Source organism: Neophocaena asiaeorientalis, unplaced genomic scaffold (assembly GCF_003031525.2).
Source record: "Neophocaena asiaeorientalis asiaeorientalis breed wild unplaced genomic scaffold, Neophocaena_asiaeorientalis_V1.1 scaffold1037, whole genome shotgun sequence".
In the NCBI taxonomy this organism is placed as follows: Eukaryota; Metazoa; Chordata; class Mammalia; order Artiodactyla; family Phocoenidae; genus Neophocaena; species Neophocaena asiaeorientalis.
In genome coordinates, this window is record NW_020174558.1 from 162,393 (window position 1) to 187,615 (window position 25,223).

Here is a 25,223-nt window from a genome sequence, read left to right on the forward strand (position 1 = left end):
GTGCTCATATTTCAGGTGACAGAAACTGACTAATGCGGAGGGATTTAAGTCTCAGTGGCAACATCTTCAAATAGACAAGTCTCAAATCAACCTAGTGATATCTGCCTCTGATTAGAGGTAGCCCACACTTAATAAAACAGGTATGTGATTGTAAATGAAAATATGTTGTGTGTATTAAAGTGAGAATTTACATAGAAATATGTACATATTCAGATTGAATGAAAAAATGATATATATCCAATTGCCAGAATTTAGTTACCATTTAATTGGAACTGATTATGAGGTATGAGGCTTTTATTATCAACATATTAATGCAGATATTTATATTATTCAGATACTCCCAAGAGCTTTATTTGGGACTCTTTATTGGAACCACTATTCTTCAAAGTTTAAAGGAAGGTTGACCCAGGGACCCAGAGGAAGTGAGTGTCCATTGATACTACATGCTGCCATGAGAAATATAGCAGAGTTGCCGAGACATTTTCATCATTTGCCACTCACACTACACTCCTGACCTCGGTTATTTTCACTTTTACTTCATGTGGCTTCCAGAACAAACATGAACATGTTAAAATATATATCTACAAAAGAGAATATAGATGCCCTTAGCAGCTCAGGAGAGATAAGGTCAGTAAGAGATGAAAAAAGAGCCAATTGCTGGAAAATACGTGCTTTCAAGTACCAACGTGTTATTTTCACTCATCCCCTTTCAACAGTTTATTATTTAAAAAAAAAAAAACTTCCATAGTTAGGGTAAATCTTAACCTGAGGTTTTAGTGCAGTTATCCTTATATTTTCAGGCCTTTTATAAATTAAAAAAGAGAGAGAGAGTATAATAGACCCTCTGCCCAGAAAAAGAAAATCACTTATACAGAAAATCTTACACCTAAGTTAAAGCACTTCAGTGCTGGAATCCCTCCATTGTCTTTCCCAAGTCTAGTTGGAACTCTAGATGCAGAAGTCCCGCTTTTAAGTCACTCACTGCAACGTGTTGTGCTGGGTCTATTTGCAGAATGGGAACCATTGATCAGAATGCATTTAGTTTTGACTGCTTTTCCAATTATGAATTGTAATCACACAGGATGTAAACACAAGTTTAAGTGGTTGTAAAGCTGCTCCAATACTTGCCACACTATTAATTTAATAAACTAAATATTTAGCTGGAGTCTTCATAATTAGGCATCAAATAACTGAAGGATTCTTGCAAATGGCATCATTCTATATTTGGACCCATTTTTTTTTTTTTTCCAAAGGGAGAGAAAAAGAGACGAAGAGTGATGCCACTAATCTCTTGCCTTTAGGTGTTTATCACACCATGAAAGCCAAAACGATTACTAAGGGCTTCATGGGGTAGGCACGACTGGTAAATAGCAAAATGCTATTTCCTTGGAGAATGTTTTCTTGCCACGTTTCACATGGGTAGAGGGAAAATCATACCCCTACAGGAGTGACCCCTCCTTCAGAGCAAAATACAAATAAACAAAGATGACATTGTGTTCTTTCCCGTCTGGGGCAAAAAGAATCACCTATTCTTAACAGGACTTCCGGTGTGTGATTTTCTGCCATTTTCTTTCTTTTATTAGATTTGAATGACTTCCCCCGGTAAGAGCAAAGCTGTAATGTGGTACTCTCAGGGCAGGGTGGCTAGAGGATACACACCATGGTACACTGTGTCTTTAACATAATGACACATTCTCGCCACACAGGAATTTTGGCGTCTATTCAGACAGATGTACGAGGGGTAGTAATTATTATTTTTCTCTCTTCCAGTCAGGTTCTTTTTCCCATAGATTTCATAGTTCACTAATTAAATAATAGTTAAAAGCGACACCTCTGAAAAAATGAGACTAGGTTAAGAAAATGATACTATTTTTTACTTCCAATTCGCGGCAGTTTGCTCCAGCCAGCCTAGCTAAATCTTTAGTGTTAACATAATTAGGTCTTGCAGAATAATGGCCCATTTTACCAGCTATCATTTCAGGTTAATAAAAACATCACATAATTTTAAATGTTACTACTCCATTTTAATTCAATCGTCAATTAAAAAGAGCTCTTGGGTGATGGGAAAAGGCAGAGAGGGGATTCCAGCAATAGTTAAATGCTCAACCGTATTAATCTAAATGACACCCCCTAAAATCATTTAAGTCTTCTTGGTAGACATATTCCAGGACCTACTCTAAAAATGTATTAGGGGTAGAATTTTTCTGCCATAATAGATCTCAAATAACTGCATTTTCCAATATTAATATAAAGTTTTCCCAGATGTTATTTTCTCTCTTCTAGTTAAACGCAATAACATGATTTATACAAGGGATATGTCTGTTTCTTAGTTATTTGATTCTTCAGATGCAAAATGAAGATGATAATATGTGAGTCACACCTTACCAGGTGTTGTAAAGAATAAAAATTCTCCATGTTCCCAAGATTGTTGGTGAAACTTCAAAATATGATAACTGGCATTCTTAACTCTTTCTGACATTATGTTTATGTGCAGTTTATGCTGAGAATTTATTGGCAACTGTTTTAGGTAACTAAAGGAAAAAACTACTTTTAGTGTAAAAAAAGGGAAAACATAGTTAAAAGTAAAAAATTCTTCCATATGGAAATGGTCAGAACCGTCAGAGTATTTATGCCAAGTGGACATTTGATATTTCTTGGAAAGAAAATTGAGTAGAATCTAGTCCTGATTTCCTGAGGCAAAGAAAGAAATTTTCACAACCACATATTTGGATCCACACTCTAGGGGTGTTCCTTATCTGTGTTTTTCATTCCTGTATGCCATTAAGGGTGCCCAATTAGATTTTCTAAAAAAAAAAAAAAAAAATCCTAGAGTTTTACCTAGTTATTCAGATTGTTCTAAGATGCAGCTTAGTTGCTGTCACCATTGTCATCTTTCTTGGTAAAGACTGGGAAGCAAAATGGTGGGTAAGAAATTCTAGTTCAGAAGCTGAAGTTCTAAATTGCATCAGATCATAAACAGATAGAATTCAATGCATAACAAATATATAGAACATGTAGTTCAAAGTTCTCACATATTCTGTGTAACTCTCTGAGCAGATAAACTGTTAAATAGGTATTTTATTTAGTATTTAACAACAGGTGAAGTGCAACAACCCACTTCCCGTATAACACAGAGCATCCCATCTCAGAATACGGGGTCCTTACATCCCAATAATACTGGATTATTGATGGCGGAGAGTGAAGTTGATGGGACAAAAGATCTGATTTCAGGGTTTCCTCACAGCTGTCCCCCAGTCCCTCCAAACGTTCTTATATTCAGTAAGGCCACAGGTTGGAAAAAAATGAAGTGGAGCATTAACTATAGGAATTGTTGAACTGTGACCGGTATGCCTTCTCCCAACCTGTACCTGGGTAAGTGATTTGACCCATTTAGTCATTTGACTCAAGGGCACCTCATGCAGTGTTCATCTCCAGGCAGACCCACCAGGCAGGGGCCAGGACAAAAGTACCAATGGAAGCCCATAGGCCACCTGTCTAAATATTTAAAAGTTATACATCAAGCTAACATAGTGTTAAATAACACGATGTTCCATTCTGCTGTTTTAACACAAATACCTTCATAACAATCGGAAACCCAGGTATAGGTTTAGAATCTTTTAGACTGCTCAGAGTTCTGTACTGGACCCTGGCCCTGAGGCAGCCCTACTCTCTCTCCCACCCCTTAGCTCCTTCTTTTCTAGCCCTGAGCTCTAGGTTTCACTGCAAGGAGCCTCTTCTCACTCGCGTGTGAATTCCCCAGCATATACTCCCAGGCCCAAGTCACTCATCTATCCATACATATTCACCCTTTGCCACCTCTTGCACTCAAGGATGTGCACTCATTATGCTGCCTGCCTTCAGGAGTTTGGACCCCCAGAAGAGGCGTATACACCCTAAAAGTAGGTGGAGGACAGAATTCTAGGTTCCTGGCTACTGAGACAAAATGGGAGGAGGGTCAGAATGGGCCCCACTAAGCAAGGGCTGCTCTTTTCTGGGACTAAAGTTCCGCCTCTACCCTGTGCACAGGCTCAGAAATGAATCAATCCCACATCATCACAGGGCAGTCTAATTACGTTCCTATAAATACCAACACTTTCTATATAGCTGAACCTTGGGACAAAGATTTCTTTGAAGTTTTATGTTCATCAGAGGTGCTGATGGAAGAAATTGTGTTTGTGGTAAAGTTGATAGATTAACCAATCCTAAGGGCTAATCCAAGTAGAGACAAAGCAAGAATTAGGACCTTAAATATGTGAACAACTTGGTATCCAGTTTTCACCCCAATCCTGTCCTTAGACATAATATTGTAGATGGAACCAGCTTTGCAAGAATGCTAGAAAACAGCAGACGAATAAAATCTACTGATTTGGGGTTTCACCAAAGTAATACACCCTTTAGAAGAATTTGAGAGTCCAGATTAAAAAGAACATTTCATTTCCATTTGTTATATACCTAAAAGTGAATTTATTAAAAGCAGATCACATCACTTTAGGAAATTCAGAAAACTATATCTAAATACACTGAATGCAAGATATGCCTCATCAGTTTAGATTCTTATAGTTCATAAAGATAAAAGGCAGATGAACTGATTTAGATCAGGCCTTCATTAAATGTTAGAATTAGCTTTCAAATACCATGTATTGAAATGTGCAGTCTGATTCCTGAGCATAGTGACAAAGCCATGAGTGGGTAATGATAAAGTGCATCATTGCTGGAAATAACACAGTCTACCTTTGGTTTGTGCTAATAAACTGTAAGACAACTCCAATTTTAATATTAGAAATCCACCTCATTATAAGTAATCTCAAACTGTATGTTATCGGCATTTTCATGTGTAGTCTTTGGTGAGCCTGAAATATAATTTGCTGTTTATGCTTCTAATGTAAATCTCCAGTTTCTGGTTGGCCACGCCGGCACTAAGCCAGAGCTCTAATTTATTTCTATCTTTTCTTATTTCTTACATCAAAAGAGACTGTGGGTTTGAATAACAAACATTCAATCGACTTAGACGTGGGATGGCAGGCAGCACAGGCGTTACCTGTTTACCTTTTATTGCCTTCCTTGAATTGGTTTTTCTGGGAACAAAACCAATAAGACACACCGTTCCTTAGTCTAGTTTTTACCGAGGATATTTATCAGAAGACTACCCCTACCCCAATTTCAGCAAAGAGTGGCAGGAGGGTGAAGAATTCAGACTGGAAGTGGGCTTCTGACCTAACACCATCATAGGCTATTGCTCTACCAAGTCATGTAAGACTTCACTGTCCTTCAGACTCTGGCTTGGGCTGTTAATTGTTTTTGATGCCAGAAGATGCTGCTTGCTAACACATTTGTAACCTGTAGGACAACAGTGTGCTGGGAATGGAATACACACTGTTTTAGTCACTTTGAAACTTTGCAGTGCTTCTCCCCTCCTCTCCCTGCCTTGCTGTTTTGCACAGTAATTGGCCTAATAAAAGGCAGAAACAAGAATTGATTACACCTTGGGCAGTACTTAAAACAAACTTTATTCTCAGGAACAGCAGTTATGTCTACTTGCTGCTGTATATTTTGATATTTCTGTAAATACTTAGTCTGAATATATTCAAAGTCAAATTGCTAATCACTCAATTTCCCTGCGACTTTCCTGGTTCCCCAGGTTGCCTCTTATGATACTCCATGTAAACACTGTAATTGGAAAGATACATAGATCAGCATCCCTAGAGTCACATGATCACATCAATCTGTGAAAATAGCATGACTTAAAAATAAAAGTCTCTTAGTACTCTGCCAACAGGCTTTGGCATAATCTTGGCAATCACTTAGATTTTTTTTTTTCTGTTATAATTTTTCCCAAGTAGAAATAGTCTCATATTTTGCAGAAGTTGTCCAAGCTAGTGAACACCAATCCACCTTTCTGGTTACTAAATTCATCAGCTGAGTGTATTCAGTCCACATAGAAATCAGTAAAGCGAGTGTGAATCTGCTTGGTGGCTGCTCCTTTCATCTTAAGAAACCGCAATACAAATTCCTGAAATCGTTTATGCAGGAATTTTTATTCTTTAAATCTTCCAGTGTTAAAGCAACAAGAAAACACTTAGAATGTCCTTTGGTGGAATCTTATTACACTTGTTATATATGTAAACTGATATTCTTTGATGCCAGCAAGTTCGTTGCCCTTACAGAGAAATCTCTGCACAATGAAACAAAACAGAAGGAAAGAGGACAAAATAAAATGTCAGTCTTTGCTGATTTGAATTAGATACATTAACAGGTTGTCTGGTAACACAAATTGGCAAGAATACAAAAAATCTACATATTACAGTATTTCAAGAAAAATAACTTCATTTGAATACAAAAGGATAGATACACTTTCTCTTTTTTCCTACAGCCACTCTTGGACAGTGGATGTGTGCTAGCACTGGGTGGACCCAGGGCTGCTAAGATATACGGGGTACGACTGGCTTGAGCTTTTGAAGGGGGGCTGTTACACATGTGCATTACTAACACCAGACAAAGAAATCTTTCAACCAACGAGGGTTACAGAGCAACGTTCACCAAAGCACAGGTTGGAAGGGGTTCAGGGACTGAAGCAGGCCAATATGGCAGCTTGTAACACACTTCCTTAGACCCACAATGCACTGCCAGCAAAGGATGCTTCAGTTTGGTTGGTTCACACACGGGGCCGGGTGGTGTGGGGGGCACACCACGTGCGAGTAGCAAATGTTTTTAGGTTGGTTGATTTGTTGTTGTTGTTTTGTCGTTCCTTTTGGGGGGCTGTCACAGCCTTTCCAATCAGCGATAAGCTCTGCAGCGGGCAATGTGATTTGCAGGGATAATATCAACAGCTGCCAACGCCTCTGGAGTCAGAAATTACCAGTCTTGACTCCGGTGTGCTGTCCACGGCTGTTATATATGGCTTAGTTCAGTTGGGCCTTCTTAGTTTGTACACTGTGTTTGAGTGGGGGCGTCTGAGGGTGGGTTTCCTATGTTAGTAGCAAATGCTGGGGCTGTGTTTGCTTCCCCACTGCCGGACCCGTATGGTGGCTGGATGCGCCGCCTAGATCGCCAGGGGGCCGGCTGTCCCCAGCAGAGCGGCCAGCGGCAGCAGCAGCGCGGGGGAGCCGCGCGAGGGCGCGCCCTGGCCCGAGTCGGAGCCGCAGCTGCCCGATTCCTCACACCGCAGCTTCTCGCACAGGATGCCCGTGTACGCGGCGGGGCACAGGCAGCGCACGTTGTTGTGGCACGTCCCTCCGTTCTGGCAGTGCAGGAGCTCGTTGTCGCAGACATTCGCTGCAGAACGAGGGAGGGGGGCGCGGGGAGGAGAAGCAGAATCAATTTAAGTTCATCTGCTACATCATGTTTTCAGCTTAAAAAAAATCTCTATCGATCTTGTGCTCCCCCCTCCCCTCCGCAAACTAAGCATGACTCCAATTTCCAAACAAATGTAGTCTGCTGCCTTTGTTTTGATCATATTAATTCTTTTCATATAGATTTTTGCTGCAATCTTGGATATTATCATTGTCCATTTCAGGCTATCAAATACAAAGCAATGTGATACTCCTGGTTTGGCAGTATCTTCTCTTCATGGAACTGGGACCTCTTGTGACCTCCAGGGTGTTTCAAGGATAGTGCCTGATACAAGAATGCAGAACTTTGAGGCCAGATGAATGGAATTAAAATGCAAAGCAGTATTGCTAAAATGACCGAGAACCTCTCAGGGGTGGGCCATTCTCCCTGCAGGTGATTCCAGGGCTGCATGCAGGAAGGCAGGAGGAACCCACGGACAAGCACGGGGCAGGAGGCAGGCAGCATGCTCCCGGTGAGGCAGCAGGCAGATCCGAAGAGAAAAAGCTTTTCATGGGAGGAATGTGAGGAAGAGCGGTCCCATCTGCCCCTAACAGCCTATTAGGATATTTATTGCTTTGTAAATATAGCAAGTAGAGTCCAAGGTTACCTTGATTTCCAGGAATAATAATAAATGCAATGGTGAAACCCTGATTATCAAAATTTCACTGTGTCCATCAACTTACAGAATCAGTTGGAATAAATCAAGCAAGCAATTTCAGATACTAAAATTCATTCACAGTCCCTGTCATGTAACTTGCATCTCTAATGATTTCTTATTCATTCAAAAAACTAGTTATCCTCATTAATTCAATGTCTCCTATTATTTTAGATAATCAAGGTTTCACTGATTTAGCAGAATGATAAATAGAACACAGAGAAATTAAAACAACACCAAAGAGCAAAAAAGCCAAGAACACTTGCCAGCAACATATGCTGCTTAAGCGCTTAATATATAGAACCACTCAAAGGGGGGGGTGGGGGGGGGCAGGGCACAGAGCAGAAAAAGTAGCTTCTTATAAATTATAACATTCTTCATTTTTAAAAAATGTCATAGTCAAATTTCCCCAGGGATACCACATGAATCAAACACACACACACACACACACACACACACACACACACTTACTATTACTATCAAGTGTAAAGTACTTTAAAAACCCTCATCTCCCAAGTAATAATTCAATAGAGAATATTGCCTTGTCCATTAATTATGTTCAATAGTATGTCACCTTCAAAAGAAGCTTCTTAAATGCACACGTGCTAATGCTCTGTGTGCAAATGAGCTGAAAAAAGATGGTGGTGGATGCTCACAGGGTTAATAACAAAGTGCCCTAAACAGGGCCCTATTTTCCCACCTTCCACAACAATTCCTTGGCGACCTCTAATATAGTTGCATAATGGATTGGTATAATTAACAAATGTACCCACATTTGCTATCTGTAAATGTTAGAAGTGACTATTAAGGCCTATAAATCCTTCAGGCTCAAAATATTGATATACAAGGTAGTGTTCCAGGGGTTCTAATGATTATGTAAGCTACTTCTCATTGGGTGGCTTAGAAACCATGAATATTAGACCCAAATTATAGTATTTTATGAGTCATGGTTTAAAATGTCAAGATCTGTAGCTTTGAGGCAAAGTGTACGAGGGTAGAGTGGTTAAATTCATGGTCAAAACTGACAAAAAGCCTCTTTTTTTGGTGGCTGTTAATTTGGAAAGCATACATAGGTTTTCAGGATTTTGTTTTGCTTACACTTTAGGAAATATCTGTTTAATTGGGGCCACATGGAATAAACAGATCCAAATAACTGTTTCCATTTAAAGTTAAAGATTCTCAGCGTTTCTTGTTCCAGGCAGCAGACAGCTGAATGGGATATTTCCTTTCATTTGGGCACTACACATAGGGAAGTATTGTTTCCATCAATATCGATAATTGCTTGCCTTGAATAATTGAGAAGGAATCGATAGTTAATTAAATATCACTCCCCTTAAGAAAAGAAAAAAAGCTATTTTCCTTCTTCTTGGACCTGAATGTAAATCAGTTGTTGAACAGAGGTTTGTTTTTTTCAAGAAGCTTGTGATTAAGTTAAAACTCAATACCTTTCCTACATTTAAATAATCTACTACTTGATGTTGATGACTGTGAGAAATTTAATAAATATTCAAGGACAAGATGTAACCCAGGATTAATAATCACATCAGTTGGGGTAATATGTTTTCTGGAAGAGATAAGCAGAAAAAATGAAACCTGGAATATATTTAATTACTTTAGAGTTCACTTTAAGACACACTACATTTGGTCTCTTGATTGTGCTATTCAACAAATACAGAACTTTACCATATGCACCGATCTCTCTGTTGGAATCATGTGCTAGAAGTACATCTAAACCTAACTACAAATCTTACCTGCTATTCATAAACTTATGCTCCACCTTCATGTCATTTTGAATCAAATTTGTGGTTCTTAATGAATAAACTAGGTGGTTAACAAATATCACTGAGCTCTTCTTCAGCATATGAAACCTTGTACTGACCACCATGAAAAAAATAAAAGAAATAGAAAGCATGATCTCTGCTCTTATAAGGTTCACATCTGGTTGGGAAGATAAAATATATACAAGAAATAATCTAATATTAATTTCATTAAAATGCTTTTTATCATTTCCATCCAGCTCAATCAACATCTGCTGTGTGCCAGGTGCCCTGCTAGACTGTATGGTTGTAACTCTGCCTGCCCTAAAGGAGCTCACAGTTTTGCAGAAAACAAACAAATGAACATACACAGAAGTAATTATGATACAATATTAAAAAAAACTATAAAGGAAGTATTTGCCAACTGCTAGGGGAACTCAGATGCTGGTATAAATAATTATTTGGGGGAAGACTAGAGAAGACTATAGAAAGGAGATTGTATTTGAACAATGACATGCATCAGGCAGATATTGGTAGAAAGAACATTATGGGTGGGGAAACTGTATCAGTAAAGTCAAGAAGATGTGAAAATACATTGTGCTGGTTATTAACCACTTGTCTCTCAACTCTAAATCCACCTTTCCTTCTGTTGTTGAGGCTGAAACCCTGCAAGCTGTCTCCTGGTTTCTGCCAACAGGGCGCACTAGAGGGAACAGAGATGGTAGGAGGAAGGAAGGAGAGATTTCCCTTTTCCTGATCTTCCTAAGAGTATTGCCCCACCAATGGCCCTACATCCCAAAAGCAGCAGTTGGTTCTGGGGCTCAGCCTTTTCAGAACCAGTTTCAATCTCACCCTTAGAGGTTTCTACACCAACCTGGCAGCATTCCTCCTCTAGAGGTTTGAGCCCCAGCTCCAAGGGGCCCCTGCCTAGCATTTCAGAGGTAATAGCAGCAGCCGGGCATTACCCCTCCTAAGAGGTACAGGTCCCACATCTGTGGGGTCTCTCCTCCAAACTGTTAGTTTCTTTCTCTTTTTAATCATTAATCAGTGGTTATTTATTGATAAATCACTTATAGATAGAAGTGAGAGGATTATCCATGAGGTCTTTTGTGGTTGTTGTTTTGTTTTTCTTTTAAAATTTTATTTATTATACAGCAGGTTCTTATTAGTTATCTATTTTGTACATATTAGTGTATGTATGTCAAAATTCCTCAGCCCAAGAGAGATAACTGCTCCCTACTTACACAGTTACTATCTCTGTGTTATTTCAGTGTCCTCTTCTCATGTTTAAATTCTAAAGCACCTGTTTAACCATTCCCCTTAGTAAATTCTCTCTCTCCGTTGAAACACATAGTGTGGGTTCAGTTTTCTCACTGGAGCCTGAGAGACACATGGAAAATGTTGGTGAATGATGAATGAGGAAGGAATGGCATGGCCTGGATCTGAAGGTTCTATGTAACATTCTACAGAGTTTAAATAATAGGCAGTGGGAAGCTGTCAAAGACCTATGGGCAGGGTGGTGATTTAAAGGGGGAGAAAAGGTGAGGCTAGACCTGAGAAAGGACAGGCTGGAGGCAAGGTGACCAGATACTTCAATAGAATAGGCTTGGTCTGGGTTAGAGCAATGGGGAGAAGGAAGAAGGAACAGATTTGGAGACAGGTTATTTGAAATAGGTAAGAGAGAGTCTGAGGTTCCTGTGTTTGGCATTTGGATGCATCATAATGCAATTTATTAAGAAAAGAAGATTGGAGGAAATGTTTGGTCAGAAAAGAAAATAAACTTTTTTTTGGACCTATTGACTTGGAAGGATCTGTAGGCTCTTCTGCAGGGGTCTTGTTATTAGCTGGAAAAACTAGTTAACAGTTCAGGAGGTAGTTCATCTTGGAGATACAGATTTGGAGCAGGGGTGATGGTGGTCATTGTTACAAAAAGTGAAGAGAAAGGAATAGAAGACCTCATCCTGCTAGAATATAGACTAAGTCAAAATGAAGACTGCAGCCAGAACCCTGAAGAATATCAGCATTTAAGCCATAGGCAGAGAAAGAAAGACCAGGAATGATGCTGAGAAAAAAAGATCTCAACAAAATGCAGTGATGAAATGAGGTTATAAAATTAATCATAGAAGTCTTCCTGCTGTGGTTGGCTGTATCTAGGAATAAATAGACGGGAAGAGTATGAGAGGAAGGGCACTTTGAGCTGGATAAAGGAAATACGCAAAATAAGCATTGCATGCTCTTGATAGAATCTGGCAGAAGGGATTTTACAATAGAGAAAGGATTGGAGGAATTTGAGGAATTAACATTTAATAGAGGTCTTTGGTTGTCAGTCTAAAGTAGTAGTTTTCAACAGTGGATGAATTTTGTCTTCCAGGGGACATTTGACAATGTCTGGAGATGTGTTTGGTTGTCACACCTCGGGGGAGGGCATGCTACTGGCATCTAGTGGGTAGAGATGCTACTAAATTTCCTGCAATAAACAGGGCAGCCTCCTCCCCTGCCAAACAAGAATTACTCCTCAATTAATGTTGGTGATAAAAGGTTGAAGGTCTGGATCAGGGTATCAGCCACAGCAAAGAAGATAGGCAGTTGTGCTTATGTATATTGGGGAAAGGAGAATGAAGAGGCCTTGGTGACTTTAGATCAGAGAGAGTGAGTTTTCAGGTGTAGAACCATAGGAATTAAGACGAACGTAGTACTCAAAGCTGAAATATAAGAGCAGATTATCTTCCTGGGGGAGTTAAATCAGAAGACTGAGATCTAAATGGTCTAAGACAGACCATTTAGTATTGCTCACACTTAAAGAGGAACCAAAATCACCCTTGTCATGTAATTAATCCTACCTTGCTCTGATAGAAATAGTAAAATCAAAGCTTGAGGAAACTTCAAAAACTATCTAGACAAGCTCTAGACAAGGAAACCGAAAACAAGGGTAGCTCTAGATCTAGCACCCAGGTCTCCCAATTTACAGATTACTGCTCTTCACATAGAAGAGAACAGTCAGGAGAAATGCAGTGAATGTGCTGCACAGTGTGAAATGCATTCTATGCTCCCCAAGACGACATAAGTAACTCCTCTGTAGCTCCTCAGTAGACTTTCATTTGTATCGACCAACTGATCTGTTTTCATACCACACTGGGCGGAGGGCTTTGTTGATAGCATTAAATTTCACATCTTCTAGAGTTCCAACACATTCTGGCAGAGCTCCAAATACAAATCAGCTCATACATAAAATACCAAAAATATCAAGGTCTAGCTTAGGAAAGGCAAATATGTTGCATAGGCTTTGATTTCCTCTTCCTCTATGTAGAAAACATAGCTACTTAATCATGGCATTCTCTTGCACTAAACTTCAGAATTCCTTTCAACACAAGGTTTTGTAATAAGAACATTTTGTATTCTATTACAAGCTAATCACTAAAGGATGTCGCCTATAAGCTGAAGTTATACATAATGGCCCATCTCTGGGAACCCTGCCTCCCAGGTAATGAGCGTTAAGCTAAAATACCTTTTTTAGCTCGCAGGAAACATCCTGACCAGGCCCACCTGTGAATGACCGCAGGGAGGAAGAAACTAACACATCCGTTCCAGAGGCTGACCAGAACCAGGAAATATTTGACTTTACTCCCTCCCCTTTTAGAATAAAAGAAGCCGGAATTCTAACACAGGCAGGATGGTTCTTTGGGGCATGAGTCCACCATCTTTTCAGTTTGCTAGCTTTCTGAATAAAGTTGCTATTCCTTGCCCCAACAGCTCCTCTCTCGATTTATTGGCCTGTTGTGCAGCAAGCAGTATGAGCTTGGACTTGGTAACAGTTTCCGGCATTTACCACCAGTTGATAGAACTGGCATGAGGATAAACACCCATTTACAAAATCCTGGCATTATCTCCATTTCATCTTGCATAGCATTGCAGATTAAAAATCCAACTGGGGGGGGGGGACCTTGAAGATGGCGGAAGAGTAAGACGCGGAACTAGGAATTTCTACCCAATAAGCACTTTGCAGTTATCACTTCTTTATTTGGTGCCCTTCAGTGTGGATTTGCCTCAAACTGAAAACGCTGACTTTATTTTGTTAAGTATTTACATTAAGCATGTCCCGATTCATTCTACGTTGCTTTTGACAAATTAACAATGTGCTATCTCAATAAATAGTGAAGGTTCATTTTTAAATCTCTTACAGAAAACTTGATCTAGTATTGGATACAAATTGTTATTTGACACAATTCTTTTTATTATAATAAAGTATAATCCTTAGATACAGAAAAAGCTAATACTACTTTGGTAATAGCTTGACTATATTCTAAAGGATCATTTTACTATTGATAGAAATAAATTCATTATGGTGTGTCCAATATCACACCATATATCCTATAATCCCATGATGTTTCAATATTAGGAATGCTTTCAAACCAAGATAATCTGTGGCCCTTGATAGATAAGGTTATAGTATTAATGTTAGACCCAAACAGAGTTGTGTTGCAAAAAGATGAAGTGTGGAACCCTGATGGAAAGGCTGAAGTCAGCAAGGTGTTCTAATAGCTCTGATCATAGCTTCAGTAAGCAAGCCACCATGGTAGACAAATAAACTCCCACAGTTGCTACAAGTTTATAAAAACACTAGGAATTTTCACAGTGAAAGAATAGGGACAAGCAGCATTTCTTCCTCCTTCTTTCACTTCTTTTTATTTTTCTTCTAGGTTGGATAATGAGAGTCACAGGGATGTGGCTAAATCATTTGCTCCTTCAACTTTTTTTTGTAAGTTTCTTGATTGCCATTCATTTTTGCCTCTTCCTAAACTGCAAGCTATTGTCAAAATGTGAATTATAAGACCTTGATTCCTTTTCCCTCTATTAGTCCTTTCTGGAAGGTATGGAAAAGCAGACTTAGAGAGGGAACCAAAATGTGCAAAGAGGGCACAAGCCAGGACTTAGTATAGCTACTTGTTCTATTCTTCTTTTCTTTTATGACCTGAAGGGTCACTTATTCCTGTTATAGTCATGATAACCCATTACATTACCACAGGGAAGGTTTCTTTCTTCTCTTTCGGTCTTGTTCAAAGCTATACATTTAGGTTTGCCCTGTCAGTGAGCTGCTAGGCTTGAGCAATGCTGGGTCTGTATTTATAGACTTGAAAGTTTCTCTTTTTGGCTTTGTCTCCCGCACTTCAAGGAATCGAGGCAATGTGTTACCATGACAGCCTTCCTTGATGGCTGTATTAATAAAGTGACCTCTACCTTCACCACCTGAAACAAGCCTAGGATTGCTGAGGGAAAGATGTTCCAAATGTTCCCGTCCTTTTCAAAGAAACGTCAAAGAGCAAATAACCTCCACGAAACAGGCTAATAACAAAGGCATGTGTGCAACATTCAGTTCTGATTTAGGCATTTGAGAGTCTGTGGCAGGGAGATGAAGAGCTGTGATTATGACCCATTTATTCAGCCTTGGCGGCTGTTTTACTAAGTTGTGAGATGTGAGAGGTAAAACTGAACCTACAGGTTAGCTCCTAGTATATAGAAGAAACTTTATAGACTGTTGTCTAATGGCCTTTTGGGGAATTCTAGGTACATTTTTCCTATCTTTTCTTACTTATGTCTGGCCATGATTGGGGATATGGCTTAGTGGTAAAAAACACTGATTAAGAGTTATAAAACCTGAGTTCTAGTCATCACTTTGCTGTAAGGCCTTGGACATAACACGAAACCACTTAGTGACATCCATCCATTCATCCATCCATCCATCCATCCATCCATCCATCCATCATCCAATCAGGCACTGTTCTAGATGCTGGGCCCACAGTGTGAGCCAGATGGGCCATGCAGATGCTTCTGTGGAGCTCACATTCTAGTGACAGCTATAAAGTTAGAGAAAGAGTTTGAAGTAGGTGTTTCTAAAGTTCTCTTGAGCTCTGTGATTTGCATGAATATTTCTCATGGAAAGCTTATCATCTTAAAAGGCAAAGAGTGAGGAATTCTTTCTCTTTTTCATCAAATACATGATAACAGGTGGACTTCTCCAATATTATAGTCCTGGTGATGACTTAGGTGGCTGCTTGGCTTGATCGGTTTTGCCTGCTGGTGCCCCACTGAACAGAGATAGTTTTTCTCCTCACTAAAAGCATGAGGTGGTATGAAGAGAATTAGGTGAAGAACTTGTGATTCAAGTCTGGTCTCTGTGGTTAATGGGCTGGGTGAACTTGGGGAAATCGTTTAACCTCTTTTGCCTCTCTTTCCTCACTTCTAAAGCAAGGATAATAACACTTGTCCTATTCACCGACCTCACGGTTGTTGGGAGCTTCAAGAAGAATTATGTGGTGGTGCTTTAAAAAATATAAAACACAACCTAAGTATACTTTGTTAATGTTCAATACCTTCACAATCTCTCCTAATGCTAGAAGCTCAGAGTGGAAGAGCAGGGTGCTTAGTTTTACATCTGCCAGAATAATGAATTAATCACTACGTATCTAATGCAAGGTACTTGAAGTGAAAAGGAAGCAAATTTCCTCACTCAAAGACATCATCTGTATATGTCCTCTGTAGATATGAATCTTGAGACAGCATGGGGTCAAACATGCAGTTATTGAATATTTGAATTCAACTGCTGTGTACTTGCAAGGTCAGATTGGACCAGCAGTGCCTGTTTTCTCAAAGGTGACTTGTATACTTGCATTCAATGAGCATTCTCCTGTACGAATCAGAGTACATAAGGTGTGTTTTCAGAATACCAGGGGAGTACTGCCCCTTGGCCAACCTTTAGCTTCTGCGATGGTTAAGCAGGGGATACAGTACCTATCTAGACTGAAACCTGGGAGCCATTCAGTGAAAACATCCTTGCTTTCCTGCTCTCAACCTATACTCCTGTCTGTGCCTGTATCCATCATGGGACAGTGATGCCGGTGGCATGATCCCCGTGTGACAGCATCCAGCCTACTTTGTTTCAGTGTAATGAGGCCAAGGAGCAGAACTAAAGGGGCTGAAGGGAACAATGTGGAGCTGTCAGCAGGTGGTCAGACATGTCTGGGTAATCTAGTACAGCAGGTTCTGACATTAGAGAGCAGCTATTCTATTCTTATTCATCTAATAACAAAGCACTGATTATGGGAGTGACACTTGCTTTTGTCCATTCAAAGGAAATTCTACTCAAAACATCATAAGAAAGCCATATTCATTTGAAGGAGCCTATGCCTGCAGTATGCAGTAACCCAGCTAGCGTGAATGCGATAACAGGTGACTCGAATGCAGGAGCTAGGGGCACTGCCCAAACACCCCCCGAGTTTTTAGCTGTTGCAAACTGAAAAAAAAACCTTTGCTGATGTTGAGAAATAATTCGTTGAGAATCCCACAAGCCAAAGGCTGGGCACCTTTCCTAAAGCGATCTTTAATGATGTATTGAAATCCTATTTAGGTCAACACCTTCAGACACAGATGCAGGCAAGGTGCTCATAAAAACGGTGCTGAGAAATCACAGTTTCTCATCTGGTATCAGAAAATGCACTTGTCTAGTTTAATAAAAAGGTGCAACCTCTACTCTTTTGCCCAAGGCGAAAGATGGCATTCATCGGGAGGCGTAGTCACACACGATGGCAACATACATCAGGGTATAAACCACCATTTCAAAGTACATGTCATTATGTCAGAAGAGAAAGCAGTACAAATATCTATCTAGTGTGATCCCCAAAAGTACAGATATATACCTCTCCATGTACCTTTTGTAAAATAAACTTTAGAGAAAGTACTGGGACAGAGTCTAACGAAATGTGACCAGTGTTCATCTCTGGCTGGTAGGCGTGCAAGTGATTTCAGTAACTTTAATTTTCATCTTTATACATTTTACTCTTTCCAAATTGTCTGGAATAAATGTATAATCCTTTGAAAATATTAAAAGTGTTAATAAAAAGAATTTTACTTGAGAAAATAAAAGTATCTTTTACTGAGATGATAAAGGTAATTTCAATAAATGAATCATGTGACCACATTTTGCCACATTTCAGTACTTGTTATTAATATGTATTTCTAGTCAAACTACCAATTATCTTAAATATCTACAAAAACTATCTCAGGAAAGGCATAATCTTATAATCATACACAATCTTATACTCATACACAATCCTACACTCATACACAATCCTATACTCATAAGAGAGACTTAGACACAAGGATCCACTGCCTTGCAGAACACTGTACAGCCTCAGGTGTGAATGGAACCAGCAGGGTCTCCTGAGCTAAAGTGATCTGTAGCCCAAGGGCCATCTCATTGTGAACTACTGCAGACTGATGCAAAATGAGGGGACATTTTTACATTTGAAGATCAAGCCATAGTGAGGACTGTAACTGAATTTCCCACCACCTTTCTAGTAGAGGGGCTCATAGTCAGATTTAACCTAAAGAAAGCATATTTCATACTACTTGAGTTTGTGGGAGACTAATACCTGCTACACTTGTACATGTCTGCACTATATCTGTGACCTGTTCATTGTGGCTGTATCATGAATATTCAGCCCTGTCCCTGGCACAAATAGATGCCCAATAAATATTTATTAAGCAAGTGAATAAAATTCATCCTTTGTTCTCTCCTTCTGAGTGGTGGATACAAATCTATTATTAGTAGACTGCTATCAATACAAGTGGATATACAGCTCATAGGTTGGAGAGCAGGAAGTAGAAGGAACTTTTCCTTGGCGGCCTCCTTTCAGTTTCTGTGGAGTGGGAGGTAAGGCTTCTGCTGAGCATGAGAGGCAGAGTTAAGCTGGGGTTAACTCATGCTCTGGAGTTAAGGGAAGGGATAGATATTTGGCGGGGAATGGGAGGAAGCTATCTAGGGACACACCGAAAAATCGCTGGTCAGCTTTGACATTGCAGCTCAGCTTGTATGTCATGATTTGTCAGGGCTTCTCATAAGTGATTCCATAATGAAGAATATTAGCTAGAAGAGAATGGTGATTAGTTTGGGTTTTTTTCCTTTAATGATACAATATATGCTTTGGGAAGGGGTGGAGGGAGGAGAAGAAGCAAGGGTAGGCAGACGAGTTAAAAGATCAGAAGCATTCCATTCATGTTTCATTAGTCACAACGTATTACCTCTCACAATCTTGGCATTGTGGGTAATATGAAGGTAAAGAAACATGGCCCTGAAGGAAATTAGTGACATGTTTCTTTTAATTGGAACGTGACTAGTTAAATTTGGAAAACAGGCTAAAGGAAAGTGCAGATGGAGCTGTTCTATGTGGCACTGGGGTGGAGGTGAGAGATCATAATGGCACTTAGAAGAATGCAAGAAAAAGGACTTGGTGTTCTTTAAGAATTGTAAAAGACAATCCATACAGCCCCATTCAATGCTGAAGACAGATCTGTAAAACAGTTCACATTCTGAGGAGGAGGAAGAGCCATACTACAGGCCTTTGATATTCGGCATTAAGATATTCAATATCTGTGGCTGAAAGGAGATAATTGTGTCATTAATTCACATGCGGGTTATTTTCTTTTTTTTTTTTTTTTTTATCCCATCAGGGTTTTTTTTTTTTTTTTTTTTTTTTTGGAGACAGAATTTCAATGCCTTTGAGCACTTTGTAAAGCTAAAATATAATTTGGGGTTCCTGTTTGTCGAGCTATAGCCAAATGTCTCCTTAGAGACTTAATTTTTCCTATATATACTTGGCAGGAGTGTTCTAAATACGGTCTAAGCCCCCTTAGGATTTTTAAACAGCAGGGATATTTAAGTACGAAAAATAGCTACTGAAATCACACAGCAGTAAATTTCGTAATGATTTTTTCCCCTGGGAATCACTGTAACTCACTCTTGTCTTCTGTGGCCTTGCTGTCACCATAACCACCTCCTGACAATGTCAAACCAAGTCTTGGGAGGTGACTTTATAATGTCAGGATGAAACAAAGCCATTTCCCTGTTAACGCCAATGTCAAGGCAAAATGAATTGGTGTCAATAAATTCAAGGTGAGGAAAACAACATTATGGAATGAAGAGAATGTGCAAAATGATGATGAGTCATTTAGGGATGCCAGGATCCAAATAAAATGACTGCTAATTTTCAAAAATGCATTTGTCACTGCACTGGGGACCAGACATTTAAGTAATCTAAAATACATTAGTGAGGTTAGGAAAGGACGAAGGGGTTACAATTACAGACAAGTCATAAGCATACATTTTCAATAAAGTCACAACGCACCACTGCCACTCACATTGTCTTTCCCCATTGTTAAATTCCTGAGACACTCAAAATTTGAACTGCAAAGTTTAGTACTTAATTATTTACTGTGGTGGTATCCAGAAGTCTGGGTTCGAACACTGACATCACCACTCGTGGCTCTCCAATCTGAATTTCTGCGCCTCTGTTTCTTTATCTGTAACAGAGGCCATTTTACAGGGCTGTTGTGAGCATGAGAGATCATTCAACTCAATGATTATTATGAAGTGCTTTTTTAAGTGCCAGGCATTGCTCAAAGTCCTAAAATAAAAAGACAGAATGGAAGAGCCACAGAAATAGTGTTTATTTTTATAACTTCATGTATTTATGTCTCATTAGACAATGTAACTTCACAAAGTGGATGCTCTTGTGTCTTTTAGTTCATTTTCATCATTAATAATTTCAGCTTCTTTGGTGCTTAAATACTCTTTGATTTGAAAAAATATCATCTTTCAATACTATAGTCCCTTACATGAAAAAAACAACGGCAATTTATTTAGCTTTCTTTAATGAAGAGGAAAACAGACAAAAGTCCTTATTAAAGAGTTTAAAAAAGACAGGGGTGCTAGACTAGCTCAGGAGTAACATTAAGTAATTCTATGCAACATAACTTTTACTGAAACTAAACTTCAAACATGAGGCATTAGAAAGAGGTACTCAGAGTCCTTTCTCAACATTCAAAGGAATCCTTTCATAATTGGTTAAGAAAATGGTATAGAGATGAGGATAAACCTATACAGTAGATGACATAAAAAGGAGGGAATGAAGTCACTGCAAGTATGTAGAAGGGTGTTTTAAGGCTTTTCCTAAGAAGAGCAAGGCTGTTGTATCTCAGGAGAGAGGAGAGCTAGTTAGATGGGCGTCAAGAGGCTAGCAAGCAATGTGTGGGAGCTTTCAGATCCAGCGGCAGAAAAAAAAACAAAAAAACATTATAAATTGGTTTGGATACAACTGGGAGGCTGTGAACATTATTTAAAACAGTAAAAAGATGTTAGTGCTTCTGTTTGAAGCAGACTAAGGCATAGCAAGGTTAGATGAAGCAGGGATGAATAAGATTTGGGTGGCTGGTTAAAGAGAAATCATATGACGTGCTTTGAAAATATCTTGTTCTAACACGCTTCACTTTCTTCGACATCTCTAATTCTTATCTTTGAATATATATAATCTTTATATTAATAAAGAGTTATTATAGAATATAAGCTTTGTGAAGATAAGGATTTTGACTGTGTTGTTCCCAGTTGTATGTGCAAGCCCTGAAGAGTGCCTAGTATCCAATATCCAATGAGTATGAGTATTTTTGAGTGAATGAACAAGTGAATTTTATAGAAAAAATTCACATATTCCGTATCCATTGCTTCATTTCTTCTTCTAGAATACTTTCCCATGGTGTTTCCTCTCTATCCCCTAAGTCAAAGGGATTTATTTATTTATAGCACTTCTACTGCACAGAGGTGGTATAGCCAGATTGAGTTCTCACTCACAGCCTTCAATGGTTGCTAAATGGATAATTCTGAAGTCAGAATCCTCCACAGTGTGGCGAGATCAGAATCTCCCCACTGTCTGCTTTCACTCCCCAGTATGAACTTGCTACTCCTGGCTAATCTATTCACTATTTTAAACACACACACACATACACACACAAAATTAAAATAAATTATAAATAAGAGGCTAGACACTTTTACATGTCATCTTGGAGACTATTTCCACTAACCTGGCAGGATAGGTACTTATTATTATTATTACCATTTCCACTTTATAGGAAACCTGTGGATCTTATCCAAGCCCCACCAGTGACTGAGCAAAGCAGTAGGACTAGAACTTAAAATACTCTGACACCAAAGCACTGTCAGTCCCTGGTGCCTTCCTGTCCCTCGACTGCTGTATCCTGGCCCCTGAGTTGGTGCCTCTGCTCTGGCCTGTTCTTCCCTAAACTCCCCACGTATTTTTGAATGTCTAACTCATGGACAACACCCATGGCTTCTCTGACTCTTCCAGCCTTCAGACACCAGTTCTGCCTTTCAAACCTTATGGCAGATGATCTGGATCTAGATCTGGGCATAGATATAAAGGTAAATATAATTTGGATGGCCTGGATTTAAATCTTGGTTCCACCAAACACTAGCTGGGTGAGCCCATGCAAATCACTCGACCTACCTTTGCTTCATTTATAAAATGGAGATAACCTCATAGGACTGTTATGTTGATTAAATAAATTAATTAAGACACATAAGGCAATTGCAATAATGCATGACATAAAGTCCCTCAGTAAATGTTAAGTTTTATTTGACTCTCCAAAACCTACAAGAAACACTCCTTTTTCATGTGTATTTCTTTTCTCCCCAACTAAAGCATAAGCAATGTGAGGGCAGGGCTATTTTTGTCTTGTGCCTCGTTTCATTGTCTGCACCGAGCAACGTGGTGCTTTGTGCAGAGCAGGTGGGCAATCTATAAACATTACTTCCTGAGGGTAGCAGACGTCACTTTGTGCACTCAGCCATCTTTTGTCTTTTGTCTTTGTATTCTAAGCATCTATACTATTTTCTGGTACATAAGAGGAAATTCTTCATAATGTTTCTTCTAGCGGTTTCTGCATTCCTAAGATCATGTAAGAGTTAAATCGGTCCTGAGAACAGAACTGAAACAAATCTGAGTTTCATTACTAACTCCAAGTAGTGGCTTCAGACAAGTCCCTTAGCTTAGCTTTTAACACCTTTTGTTTCTGTTCCTTTTGTCATGGAGCTAAGGAGGGCAGCTGGGAAAGAGGGGCAAGGAGGACAGGGAAGGAGGGGAATCATGGAATTGGGTCGATTGGGAGAGAAATACCCATAGAAACCTACCTGGAGATGCGGCGCCAAGTGGGGCTGTCTCCAGCTCTGTTTTGGAGCTATGGATCACATTTGAAGTTTAAAACCTTCAAGATCTTAAGCTGAACTGTTTCTTGGATTTAGCTCCTATCCAGGCTATTTCACTCCAAGGATCAGAAGGATGAATGACTCCCATGTGCTCCCCATAAAAGAGCACAGAAGGGTGAACAGGCCACCCCACAAATTCACATTCAGACTTGTCGTGAGGCCAAAGCTAAGACCTTGATTCAAACGAAAACGTTTCTTGTCACTGGCTGTGCTGCTTGGTATGCCATGTGATCCCACATGGACCGTCTTATCCGGTTTTATCTTCTAGCATTCTAATTGTTTTGTTCCATGTAGGCCTCTGGTTAATCTAAAGTTCTATGCTCTCATTCACCCCTCTTTCCCTGGATTCCTGCTACCTACCACTAATGCATTAGACCTTTTATCTGTGTCCAGTCACTCATTTCTATGCAGTGCTTGCTTTTTACACCAGGTGTCCCTAACTAGTCAGATCTTTTGAATATCGCTCTAGCCTATTGAGGTGTGTTTCAGATACATCTCCAACCTGTTCAACCAGGCAATTCCTTTGTGCCAACGATGTTGCTGGTTATACATTTTTATGCCTCTTAAATCAACCTACAATGTTTAAACGCTCTAGTCAAAAGGCTAGCCTGTGTCTGGCCTAGCTTTGTCAAGACAAAGCAGGCCAGTTTATTCACAGACTGCAAAGAAAGGAAAGACTCACAGAGGTACGGGTGGGCAATGAGGTTTTTAGAGTGTGGAAGGATGATGTCTCTGCTTACGTTAAGTAGAAGAGAAGAAATGTAATTCACAGGATGTTAAGTTGAAGGTAAGTTAAGTTGCTTTAAACTTGAATACCGAAGCCATTAACTTGCTGCCACTCATTGCTTTCATATTTCCAAAATAATGATGAGAAGCCTCTTTTTCATAGTTTAAGAAGGAAGTATATAATTTCAAAATAACCCTAAATCTCCCAAATCCATCAAAATGGAAATGTATCTAAAAATGAATACATTGCAGTTTTACTGTATTGTGGGCATTTGGCAATTTTTAGGGTTACTGATGACGTGAAGAATAAATAAGTCCTATGACTTGGAAGTGACTCCTAAGGACATAACCAGGCTCTTGTACAGACGAGGTAGCAAAATGCTTGAAAAAATTCTCTCAAAACACAAGTAGATTTTGGTTCTTGAAAATTTTCTGATGAGAACTCTTAGACTTTCTTTTGATAGAATGCTTAACTACCTAAAAATGTTTTAATTATTATTACAGATTATTCATTTACTGTTTTAAATTCATCCATTTTATTTTCTGAGAACAAGTGTAAAAAAAAAGAAACAAAGGTACCATGAACTGAGATTGTGAATTATTTTTCCTAGCATTACATAACTAATGTGATGAAACTTTATGGCAAAAATTCAGTCAGGGAAGAAGAATAATGCCAAAATTTTGAGGTAAATGAATTGGTATGACCAAGTTATAAACGACAAGAGATAGATTTGTTTTCGAATGCTAATATCAATAGATCCTTAACTATACTGCCAAGAGCAATCTTGTGAGAATAATGGGAAAAAATCGAATGACCAAATGAAAAAAGTAAAGGATTTGCAGTGATTTCCAACCTTCATCAGTTTATTTCCTAAGAAGCACATAGTGAATTCATGTTGATGATGGGTACTTTCCTAGTGACATCAAAATGTATATTATCAATACATGCTAACTAGACCAGGAATCTAGCTGGGAACATTCTTGAAGAGAAACCAGTCAAGGCACAAATGAAGACTTGAGCTGGCAGTGGGAAAGCAAGGGAGAACCTCATTTCCTGGCTTGTTTGATGATGAAGCTAAGAGAACTGGAATTAGCCTGGTATAGTTGGTCTCTCGCCTATTTTTTTTTTTTTTTTTTTTTTGCGGTACAAGGGCCTCTCACTGTCGTGGCCTCTCCCATTCTGGAGGAGCACAGGCTCTGGACGCGCAGGCTCAGCGGCCATGGTTCACGGGCCCAGCCGCTCCGCGGCATGTGGGATCCTCCCAGACCGGGGCACGAACCCGTGTCCCCTGCATCGGCAGGCGGACTCTCAACCACTGCGCCACCAGGGAAGCCCTCAATGCACATTTATTAAATAAACTGAAGCCTTCTATGGCTTGTTTCACCCAGCATCCTTCCTTTATGGGCCTAAAAATAGGGCAGGGATAATGGATTGTGTGGAAGCTTTCCTGGCTGGGATGGATTTTAATTGCTTTTCTACCCCAGGATTAGATAAACTCTTCTGACCTTCTGGTCTTTAAGCCGTGATGATAACTAGAGAATACAATTAGCACCCCAATGCATTGGCTGCCAGACCCTTAGAGTTAAATATCACGGGACGTGTCACAGCAGTGTTGTTTCATGCAGACTTGCTCCAGGGGAATATTAT

At 39.5% G+C, this 25,223-nt stretch overlaps 1 protein-coding gene across 1 annotated transcript in view; it reads right to left on the reverse strand.

The window, feature by feature from the left end:
* Window positions 1-7,039: 7,039 nt before the first annotated feature.
* NTNG1 (netrin G1) overlaps window positions 7,040-25,223 on the reverse strand; it is a 317,635-nt gene continuing 299,451 nt past the window's right edge. Inside the window, exon 5 of the mRNA XM_024757500.1 lies at window positions 7,040-7,272. Within this exon, the coding sequence (XP_024613268.1) occupies window positions 7,040-7,272 (233 nt within the window). The remainder of the gene's footprint in view (window positions 7,273-25,223) is intronic.